Raw genomic sequence first — 12,376 nt, 5'->3', positions numbered from 1 at the left:
AGGTAGGGTCTAATTTTCCTGATGTGCTACAGGGCAAATTGGCACAACCGAGCAATCGAGGCCACATGAACCTCAAAGTTTAATTGGTCATCAATTGTGACACCCAGGTTTCGGGCAGAATTTTTGGGCATAAGTTGGGTTGATCTGAGCTGGATATTGATCTGTTGTAAGGATGGACTGGCTGGGATGACAAGGAGCTCAGTCTTCGATAGGTTAAGCTGAAGGTGGCGTTCTTTCATCCATGCAGAGATAGCAGCAAGGCGTGACGATATCCGTGCCGAGACTGTGAGGTCAACTGGCGGGGATGATGGGAAGAGCTGGGTATCGTCAGCATAGCAATAGTATGAGAAACCATGGGAGCGGATGATTGCACCAAGTGAGGTGGTGTATATTGAGAAAAGAAGGAGACCATGCACTGACCCTTGAGGTACCCCTGTGGATAAGCTGTGCGGTTTGGACACTTCTCCCCTCCAATATACTCTAACAGATCTCCCCGAGAGGTAGGACATGAACCAGCGGAGGGCAGATCCTGAGATACAAAGCTCAGCGAGTGTGGCGATGAGGAATTGAACCGTGTCAAAGGCAGCTGACAGGTCTAGCAGTAATAAAGCTGAGGACTGACCAGCATCTCCAGCCAAACGCAGTGATTCTATTATCAACAGGAGTGTAGTCTTGGTAGTGACCCCGCTCAAAGCCAAACTGATTCAGATCATACAGATTGTTCTCAGAAAGGAATTCAGGGACTTGGTACCTCCCACTTACAATTAGGCGTTTGAATAAATCAACCCAACAATTCGCGTTGGTCTCAACATCATGGTGCTGGTTAGCCAGTAGTGATGACCCTCCATGCCAGCACCACATTTCAAACCTGAACTGAGCAAATAGCAAACTTTTCCTCAACGTCCTTCCCAATGATACGAAGCTCAGAGAACGGCGCACGACTACCTTCTCCTCCTACCCCAGTAGAGGTCCCCGTAACATACAACTGTTTCCACTCCATCCATCCATTATCCAAACCGCTTATCCTACTCTCGGGGTTGCGGGGATGCTGAAGCCTATCCCAGCAGTCAGTGGGCGGCAGGCGGGGAGACACCCTGGACAGGCTGCCAGGCCATCACAGGGCCCACACACATGCACACACTCACACCTAGAGACAATTTAGTATGGCCGATTCACCAGACCTACATGTCTTTGGACTGTGGGAGCGTTCTAGTTCTGAATTTGTTGCTGGCGTGTGGGCCTACCTTGTCTGTTCTTCACCTGTTGTCCATCCCAGAAAAGGGACCCTTCCTCTGCTGCTCTTCCTGAGGTTTCCCCCCATTTTTCTGTCTGAAAACATTTTTTCCCCTGTGGAGTCCCCCCCCCCCATTCAAATTGAGGGTTTACAGATAGTGTGTTCCATTGTTGTTCACCACATCCAACTTTCTCAATGTGTGCATGTTGTGATTTTAACTGCGATGTAGGGCTACTCAAATAATCTCAGTATGGTCAATTTTCGGCGAGACACGCTTTCTAAAACAAATGGTGTCATTTATTTTCAACTAGTACGCTGCCCTTGGCTCTGCCTGCAGAACAACTAGCATGCGATGTACTCTCACAGGGTGTCATCTGCCTTTCCCGTCTTGCTGTTAAGCCTCACCTGCTAGTTTAGCACTAAATTAGCATTAAATATTGAGTATTGGAGTCGCTACCTTTCATTCGTCTCCTCTGATTCATTTCCCCACAGCAGAGCGTTTTGCACAGGGTTCAGGCTGTGCAGAACAGGACCGCCGTTTGAGGTCAGGCTGCAGGCTGCAGGCTGCTGCTACATACACTGTCACCCAATACTGCGTTTCCATGCATTTACCCAGTATTTAACCTCCCCTTGAATTGTGCCTACTCAGTAATGGATGGGTTTTGTAATGTGTATTCACTGATTTCATTAAGCAGACAAGCTAAATTAGGAAATTTATTCTTGTTCATCGTCTAACTAGGAGATTCCAGTTTTCACAAAAGCCATGATCATAAATTATTACAATTCAATTTTATAGGCAAATAGGGATCAAAATACTCCTTTATCAAGTCAAATCAATTTGTATAACCCATTATCAGAAATAATGGGTTATACAAATTGCTTTACAGCAACACAACATCCTGTCCTTAGACCCTCACATCAGATAAGGGACTCCCTAAAATCCCTTTAACAGGGAGAAAGAGAACAGGAAGAAACCTCAGGGAGAGCACCAGAGGAGGGGTCCCCCTCCCAAGATAGACATGTGTAATGAATGTCTTGATTATATCAGACAAACATTGAAAGATGACAGAATTATAAAATAAATGAAGAATATGATGAGGTGGACGCCGAGCAGGGTCCAGGTAGTGACCACCATCGGCATGTAGACCTGACAGGAGGAGACACTACATCCATCAGAGACATTTACTCTTTTGTCAAAACATTCATACAAAAATGGTCAATGACCCCAATCCCAAAAAGTAATTTGCAGTATTTCAAAAATGTTAACAGCTTTTTTGTTGTTGTGCAGAGTCAGTATTGCTTTATTCAACCATAACGGCTGCCATTTTGCAGCAAGTTGATCTCCAGTAACACACAGTAGTTTATGATCTGAATTTATCATTAGTCGAACAAAACAAAACAAAAAAAAAGACCCAATGATATAGTTACATGAATCACGTGCTGTTCATTAGCCATGCATGGAGCGCACATTTGTCACGCCGGGAGCAGGAATTGAGGACCCAAATGCAAACAGCGGAGTCAGGCTGGGCTAGAACAGTGCTTTAACAAAGCAAACAACCTTACAGGGACAGGAACAGGAACAGGAACAGGAACAGGGACAGGGACAGAAACAGGGACAGGAACAGGAACAGGGACAGAAACAGGAACAGGGACAGGAACAGGAACAGGGACAGGGACCGGAATAGGGACAGGAACAGGAACAGGAACAGGAACAGGAACAGGGACAGGGACAGGGACAGGAACAGGGACAGGGACAGGAACAGAAACAGAAACAGGGACATGAACAGGAACAGGGACACGGACAGGGACAGGGACAGGAACAGGAACAGGAACAGGAACAGGGACAGAAACAGGGACAGGGACAGGAACAGGAACAGGGACAGGGACAGGGACAGGAACAGGAACAGGAACAGGAACAGGGACAGGAACAGGAACAGGGACAGGAACAGGGACAGGGACAGGAACAGGAACAGGAACAGGTACAGGTACAGGAACAGGAGATACAGACAGCAAGGAAGGCTCGAGACAAGGCGTGACACATCCGGCGACCAAAAGTCGACATAGCGATCTGACGAAGAGTCAGGGCAACCCGGGGGGACTATAACTGCTGGGGAGCCAATCAGGGCATGGGGAACAGCTGAGCAAGGCAGGGCGGGAACAGGACCATGATACCATTGTAGATTGAAAAAGTTGCCTACTTATGTCTTGTATTGGCTTGTTTGCACATGTTAATGGAAAAGCATCTAGTTAAACAACGAAAATGAGCCGCCTATAGCTTGTCTTTATTACCAGTATTAAAACCTTCCACAACAGCGTCATGACCCCCACTTTGCTCTAGTACAAACTGGGCCAGGCATCGCCAGGCCTGCTGGGTTCTCCCTGCTGCAACATCTGAGAGAGGAGGGGAAGCCCCATTTTGATCTGCGCTGCTGATACAGAGCAATCTGAACTTTACCCAGATTACAGCGGGTTTGGGGGGGATTATCCTGCATTCAAAAGAAGAATCGCGCGATAACACACTGCGGGCCACTTTGCTGGCAAAAAAAAATGACAAATGGTTCAAGCTGCTACAAGATTCCTTTCACCGTGCATCTGTGTTTATATATACATATATATCCACATGTGTCAACCCGTACGCGCAAATGTGTGTGTCCATTGTTGGCACAGGTCACGTATGTGTTTATTTCTCCATCTTCATCCACTAACCTCAGCACTAGGCGCAAATCACACCCAGGCTGCGAGACAGCTTTATCTGCCTTACAGACCTTTGTCCTCTGAGCTTTTGTAAAAAATCCTCCTCTGTGCACCGTACAATCACAAATCATCCCTCACCCCTCTCCCTTTGTCTCGCTATTGACTGCAAAAGAACCGTCTCAACTGGCTCACACAGCAACAAATCAAACACACACACGCACACACAGAGCGGACTCACAAACACATGGCCAAAACCAGAGGAGGCTCCCTGCAGGGTTCCTCCTGCTGCACGCTGTGAGTCTGCGGAAAGAGTTAACGAGAGACGGTTGGAGACTCGGATATTGGATGATGGGGGAAAGGTGGATGCTGTAATTGGGAGCAAAGGAGTGCAGGGTTGGTGAGTTTTAGTTTACGCCTCGTCTAGGACCAGAAACGATCGGCTTCCTTAACCAGGAGAGCGGGTATGAATGGCGTCCGGTCAGGCCACCTGCACTTTGCAGACTGTCGGACGCAGGGGCAAGGAGAGACTAAAGGAGGTGCATTGCGGGGAGGTGGGGCTGTGAACCAGCGGTTGTTGTTTTGTGTTCTCAGCTGATTCACCGATGGGAGCAAACCAAGCTTTTGATTCGAGCTTTTTACCCCCCCCCCCCCTATGTACAAGCCATGAGGGATGTTGGTTATCGTACACACACACACACAACTCCCCAGATCCCTGCTCATCGTAGTACAGGGGGGGGGTTGGGGCGGGGGGGGGGGTTAAAGATTTGATTCACTCTTACAATTGTCTCTCCCACCCCATTTCTGCCTCTTCATCGGCGCCAAAAATGGCTGACGTGATGCATGAGTATTCTCCGAGCATGCTCGGGCCTCACACATGACGGCGTAAATGACTCCCCTGTGCACTTTGAGATGCCAGGGTGAAGGATGTGAGGGCCTGCACATATTATGATTGGTGAACATCTCCAGACAAGGCGATGCCGGAGGAAGGGATGCGTATCGGCGTTGAAATGACATCATCCTCGCCGGCTGTGGCAGGCAGGGCGATTTACAGTGGCTAAGTGTTGGCCGTTGCCATGGGCAATCACAGGGAAAGGCTTGAATGGATAATGTGAAACAGACAGCATCGATAAGATGCTGCATCTACTTCCTTGGCCTTGCCAAGTGTTTACCCTATTGCAACAGTAAGCACTTAGTCACAGAGGTGGCGACCATATCTTAATAGCTTTACCTCAAGAAGCCCTGTGGTAAAAAAGAAGCTGTAATCTTCGCCGGCCAGAAGTGATTGAATTGGAATTGCTGTAACTGTTTGTGTGAGCTGCCGAGAACATAACTGAGGTACACTGGTTAGGCGACCATTGTTGTTTAAAAGTGCCCAGGGGCTGAGACGTATGCAAGGACTTGCAGAATGAACTTGCAGACTGCGTCCAGTCAGAACATTAAACCTCTTTCCTATGTTGATAACCACGAAAAGTGAGCGTGGCTGACCCTGCAAAGGAACGTGTGGCAGGGTGGTCCGTGGAGCAGGTCTGAGTTGGTCTGGATTATTGTCTTCTCCTCGACATGGCTGGCTGTTCCATCTGCCCACCCCCCAGAAGTCTGTAAAGTTGGTGTCATCCTGGACTCCACCCTCTCATTCCAGTCACACATCAAATCCGTCACTAAATCTGCTTTCGTTCACCTCAAAAACATCTCCAGACTCCGGCCATTGCTCTCAGACTCCGCGGCAGAGACCCTCATCCATGTCTTCATCACCTCCCGTCTGGATTATTGCAATGGAGTCCTAGTCCTGTGTGGGGTACCTAGCAAAGCCCTAGACAGGCTCCGTATGTGCAGAATTCAGCTGCCAGGGTGCTCACCCTCACCAAACCCTGGCAACATATCACTCCCACCCTTGTCCACCTTCACTGGCTCCCGGTCAAATCCCGCATTTCTTATAAAATCCTCCTCCTCACCTCTAAATCCCTCCATGCCCTTACCCCCCAGTACCCATCAGACCTCCTCAACCCCTATATTCCATCCTGGAATCTTCGGTCCGCAGACACGGGCCTGCTTTCCATCCCCCACACTAGCATGTGAACTTTTGGGGATCGAGCCTTTAGTGTGGCAGACCCACCCTCTGGAACTCTATTCCAGCAGAGATCCACAACGCTGCTTCTTTGGACAGTTAAAAAAAAAACCTCCTGAAAATTCACCTGTTCACCAAGGCCTACGGTCTCTAGTCACTTCTATTGTCCCGGCAATCTTTACTCTTTTTATTTTCTGTTCTTGCATTATTTTCTTATCTAGTGTGACGCGTCCTTGAGTTGCCTGAAAGGTGCTATACGTTGTTGTTGTTGTTGTTGTTGTTGTTGGTTCCACAGTCCAAGCGAAGCCCCACCAGAGCCGGGGGGAGATGGACCCACAGCCTTCAGCTCCCACCCAGCGAAGGACTTTCTTTGAATATCTGTGTTGAGTCTTTTAAATGGTTTTAGCTGGTGTTAAAAGTCTTGGTTTTAATTAACCGGCGGTTGTGAACTGTCTTACCATCTGCCTCTCTGCTGGGGGGGGGGGTCCCGGCTGTGTTGCGGATTTACCGCAGAGAGCTTTGACCGATTAGATTAGACGGGCCAATCTCCTGACCCCTCTGGATTTTCCAAACTGTAGATCCATCAAATATGTTCCCTTTCATAACAAACTCAGAATGTCCGCTAATTGCGCTCGTAGCTCACGACGTTAAATTGAATTTGGGATCAGCAAACCTGTGTAGCTCTCAGGTCATTTGGAAAACACATTTGATGGTGGACGTAGCCGCAGACAGCAGCAGGTGGGGAGCCCAAAGTACAGTGTACAGTAAACAGTTCTGGTTATAGGCCTATGTGTTTTTTGAAAGTTTAATATTTATAAATAGTATTACTTAGATGAGAATGTTTCTGCACCCCCCCTCGTTGCGCCCCTGCCTGGCGGCCTGTCCAGGGTGCCCCCCCCCCCCCCCGCCTGTCGCCCAATGATACTGTGGTAGGCTCCAGCATCCCTGTGACCCTGAGGAATCAGGAATCAGGAACACTTTATGTGTCATTTCACTTCATGCACTTGTGTACATGAAATGACAGGAAATGCCGTTTCCCCCAGCCCACAGCAGCGCAACACAACACAACACAACACAACAACACATCCAAAACTACAAGAACACACTAACACATATATCAAAACTAAACAGGCGGTTTGGATAATGGGTGGATGCATGTTACAGTTCAAAACGACAGTCATTCTGGTGTAGAAATCATGCTAGACTGCTCATCCTGCTATAGTGTGTCGTGGTTCATGAAGCACTCTGTTCATGTGTTTCCAACCCCTCGTTTTACTGTGTGTACATGTACATGTACACGTGTACATGTACTGCGTTAACAGCTGACACATAGTGTATGTACGTTGTCAAGGCAACCCTTCAGCGTCTGTATGCACGTGTCTGGTTAATCCCTACCGAACCTTAACCCTGAACATAATCAGTACCTGACCCTAACCCCGACCCTAACCCCGACCCTAACCCCGACCCTAACCCCAACGCTAACCCTAACCCTAAACCCGACCCTGACCCTGACCCTAACCCTAACCCTAACCCTAATCCTAACCCGAACCCAAACCTGACCCTAACCCTAACCCTAACCCTGACCCTAACCCTGACCCTAATCCTAACCCTGACCCTAACCCTAACCCTAAGCCTAACCCTAACCCTAAACCCAACCACTACCAAGCACACATGTCCGTAGCATCAGCATGCTAGGGCGGGATTTTAACATTGGAGTCTATGGAACAACCGCAGCATCTCTTTACAGACGCTGAAGGGTAGCGTCCATCCATCCATCACCTGAACCGCTGATCCTGCTCTCAGGGTGGTGGGGATGCTGGAGCCTATCCCAGCAGTCACTGGGCGGCAGGCGGGGAGACACCCTGGACAGGCCGCCAGGGTGTCTCCCCGCCTGCCGCCCAATGAAGGGTGGCTTATATGTCATATGTTGGGGGCAACAGTTGCTCAGGAGGTAGAGCAGATCGTCTGGTAACTGGAGGGTCCCCAGTTCAATCCCAGGCTCCTCCTTGCGAAAATGTCGAGATGTCCTTGAGCAAGACACCTAGCCCCTGACTTACCCCGACGAGCTAGCTGGCGCCTTGCATGGCTGACACCGCAATCTGTGTGTGTGTGTGTGTATGTGTGTGTTTGCGGGGGTGAATGTGAGGCCTCCATTGATTGTAAAGCGCCTTGAGTGGCTGCTGCAGCTAGAGGAGCGCTGTATAAAGGCACTCCATTTACCATATATTGACACTTTAGTAAAAGCGTCAATATATGATGCCACGAGATGAGAATGTGCTGGATAACTGTATTCAGCACCCGAGGTCATCTATGTCATGGTGGTAATTTACAGGTCCGGATGTCAAGTGTTCACTCTTGGGGGGGGGTTGTTGTGATTATCTAGGTAATGTTATAATTATCTAGCTAATGTTATAATCATCTAGCTAATGTTATAATTATCTAGCTAATGTTATAATCATTTAGCTAATGTTATAATTATCTAGCTAATGTTATAATCATTTAGCTAATTTATAATTATTTAGCTAATGTTATAATTATCTAGCTAATGTTATAATCATCTAGCTAATGTTATAATTACCTAGCTAATGTTATAATCATCTAGCTAATGGTATAATTATCTAGCTAATGTTGTAATTATCTAGCTAATGTTATAATTATCTAGCTAATGTTATAATCATCTAGCTAATGGTATAATTACCTAGCTAATGTTATAATCATCTAGCTAATGGTATAATTATCTAGCTAATGTTGTAATTATCTAGCTAATGTTATAATTATCTAGCTAATGTTATAATCATCTAGCTGATGGTATAATTATCCAGCTAATGTTATATTTATCTAACTAATGTTATAATCATCTAGCTAATGTTATAATTACCTAGCTAATGTTATAATCATCTAGCTAATGGTATAATTATCTAGCTAATGTTGTAATTATCTAGCTAATGTTATAATTATCTAGCTAATGTTATAATCATCTAGCTAATATTATAATTATCTGGCTAATGTTATAATTATCTAGCTAATGTTATAATCATCTAGCTAATGTTATAATCATCTAGCTAATGTTATAATTATCTAGCTAATGTTATAATCATCTAGCTAATGGTATAATTATCTAACTAATGTTATAATCATCTAGCTAATGTTATAATCATCTAGCTAATGTTATAATCATCTAGCTAATGTTATAATTATCTAGGTAATGATATAATTATCTGGCTAATGTTATAATTATCTAGCTAATGGTATAACGTTAGCTAACATTCGGAATCAACATTTACTTATTTCTTTTCATGCGCTTGCGCACATGAAATGAAACGAAACATCGCCCCCCCCCCAGCTCACAGCAGTGCAACACAAAGATAAAAACACATCAAAAAACTACAAGAACACATATATCCAAACTAACACATAGTATATCTAAACTAAAAAAAAAAAAAAAACTGTCTGGGAGAACGAACGCCAGCCAGGATGACTGTGGGAACCGCCGTTCTGCATGGGCTAGCAGTTAGCTTAGCCTGCCCCGCTTCCGCGTCCGCGTCCTGTCAGACCGCCCTGGTGTTACAACGTTAGCTATACAGTTACCGTAACCTAGCATATTTCCGCCTGCTGCGGGAGTCGAACCAGGGGTGTACTGCACCACGACACCGCTCGAGCAAAGGGGCCGACTCCTGGCCGCTCGGGCAGCGAGTCTTTTTTAGTAGTTTACACTAGCACGCTCTCCAAAATTCTCAATAAAAATCCGAAATAATCTGCACAGTTATTATTATTATTATTATTATTATTATTGTTGTTGTTGTTGTTATTATTTGACTGACATACTCAGTGCAGGGGGGTTATTGTGTTAACTCGAGGGTTTTCCTGCGCAGAGGTTGGCTATAAGCACATCTTTCCTGCTGGTATGAATGGGTAAGTCACGTTGTCCAGGGCTCGTATGTAAGTCTTTTCGGTGGATCCGCCTTTAAGGACATTTTAAAATCAAGAAGCTTAATCGCTCCTGGTCTCCAAAATGCCTTTTTTTTCTTTTTTACATTTAATTATCTCACACTGGATACAGTCTTACCCCCCAGTAGAGTACGATAACCCTGCCCAATTATAATTATCTGTCCTTTTTAGTCTAATATCTTTCCTTTATTGTTTTCTGTTTCTCCTTTTCTCCGTGGGACATCCTTTAACCACCCTCCCTCAAACTTTCCCAGCCTCGATGCTGACAGATTCTCCTGTCGCGCAGTCAAAATGCATCTTTGAACAGATGTTCTCCCAATTTTCATCATTTCTTTCTTTCTTTCTTTCTCTCTCTCTCTCTCTCTCTCTCTCTCTCTCTCTCTCTCTCTCTCTCTCTCTCTCTCTCTCTCTCTCTCTCTCTCTCTCTCTCTCTCTCTCTCTCTCTAATTTGGCAAGCCGTGTTCTATTTAAAACTCAGACCACCTCTGTCAGAAAAGCAATTACGTGTGAGAGTTTCATTTTAATTTGAATGAGATTACATTACAGTGGCGTGAAAAAGGGGCGCTGTCTGGATGAAAAGAACACGAGTGCTTGTCTTTATCTGTTTCCCCAGCTCCGGGACCGGGGGACAGACTTAGCTGTGTGAAGAAGGACTAGTATGTGTTACGATGTCAGCCTGCACACACATACACACACACGCATGCGTGCGTGTGCGTGTGCAAGAGTTTTAAGGGGGGGGGGGTGGCAGACAAAGTGAGAAAGTACTGTTATACCAGCGTGTGTGTGTGTGTTTTGTGTGTGTGTGTTTGCATGTAAGTGAGTGTGTGTGAGTGTGTCTGTGTATGCGGATGACTGTGCTCCATTTTACGCAACAGCCTAGTGAAGAGTGTAGCTCCTCGTGCAGCGTTAATCAAGACCTTTGCAATGCAAATTCGCTCGCATGGCGCTACATCGTACAGTTGACAGCTCCAAGATGTAACTCTTTCCATTCTTATATGTATTTTTTCCATTCTTATATGCATTTTTCCATTCTTATATGTAGTTTTTCCCCATTCTTATATGTAGTTTTTTTCCATTCTTATATGTAGGTTTTTCCATTCTTATATGTAGTTTTTTTCCATTCTTATATGTAGTTTTTTCCATTCTTATATGTAGTTTTTTCCATTCTTATATATAGTTTTTTCATTCTTATATGTAGTTTTTTTCAATTCTTATATGTAGTTTTTTTCCATTCTTATACGTAGTTTTTTCCCATTCTTATATGTAGTTTTTTTTCCATTCTTATGTGTAGTTTTTCCATTCTTATATGTAGTTTTTCCATTCTTATATGTAGTTTTTTCCATTCTTATATGTAGTTTTTTCCATTCTTATATGTAGTTTTTTTTCCCCATTCTTACATTTAGTTTTTTTTCCCATTGTTATATGTAGTTTTTCCCATTCTTATATGTATTATTTTCCATTCTTATATGTAGTTTTTTTCCATTCTTACATGTAGTTTTTCCCATTCTTATATGTAGTTTTTCCCATTCTTACATGTAGTTTTTTTTCCATTCTTATATGTAGTTTTTCCCATTCTTATATGTATTTTTTTCCATTCTTATATGTAGTTTTTTCCATTGTTACATGTAGTTTTTTTTCCCCCTCTCTTTTGTTGTGTTTTCATCGCCTCTCGAGGCCATTGCAGACTTCTTGGGTCCGGAGCGTTGTGAAGCGGAGCGGGAACGTGAGGCCTGCTGCCTCATTTTCCTGTGTGGGGAATAAGAGAGAGCAGTGTCAAGGAAAGTCGTCAAGTGAAGTTCATGGTCTAGCAGCAGCACCTCGCTTCTCTCCAGAGTGATCTCTGAGGGAGAAGTGGAACTGCATCATGTTCTAACGGCCTGCCTCCCTCTCTCCCTCCCCCCCCCTCTCTCTCTCTGTCTATCTGTCCATCTTATCTTATCTATCTATCATCCTGCTCTTGATCCTCCTTCGTCCCTCACGCCGCCTGGCCGTGGATGGAGCAGTGGACGAGCTTGGCATCGAGTTCATGGGTAAGAAAACCTTCTGTTGGTTGTGCGGAATGCCCGCTTCCTGCATGCCTGTCGCCTCTTTGGAAACACCACATTCACAACGTACGATCCAAAACAACAGCGGCTCACCTTGGGGGTGGGGGGGGGGAGTGAATATTGGCTGGTCGCCATGAAACACCAAGGCGGTGAATTAGGTGTGTTCTATCTCCATGAAGATCGGCATTGTCGGAGGGAAGGATGTAAGGACGCTAGAGCAAACAAAAAGGAGTCGCGTGTGATGTGCGTGTGTGCGTGTGAGCGTGCGTGTGAGCGTGTGAGCGTGCACAAGCGTGGCTGTTCCCGCTGGGCACATCTGTCGCCTCATTTGCATTGAAGTGGAAAATGTTCACTATTGTAAGGAAAACGGGTATAGCATGAATTCCATAT

The 12,376-nt window shown here is 45.5% G+C and overlaps 1 protein-coding gene across 1 annotated transcript in view; it reads left to right on the top strand.

Moving 5' to 3' along the window:
* Positions 1 to 12,376, top strand: part of nrg3b (neuregulin 3b) — a 143,262-nt gene that overhangs the window by 92,892 nt on the left and 37,994 nt on the right. The window contains exon 4 of the mRNA XM_056296774.1: positions 11,945 to 11,990. Coding sequence (XP_056152749.1) covers positions 11,945 to 11,990 — 46 coding nt within the window. The remainder of the gene's footprint in view (positions 1 to 11,944; positions 11,991 to 12,376) is intronic.

This window comes from Lampris incognitus, chromosome 17 (genome assembly GCF_029633865.1).
Source record: "Lampris incognitus isolate fLamInc1 chromosome 17, fLamInc1.hap2, whole genome shotgun sequence".
Lineage (NCBI taxonomy): Eukaryota > Metazoa > Chordata > Actinopteri > Lampriformes > Lampridae > Lampris > Lampris incognitus.
Note: the sequence above shows the minus strand (reverse complement) of the source record. Positions and strands in the feature narration are given on the sequence as shown.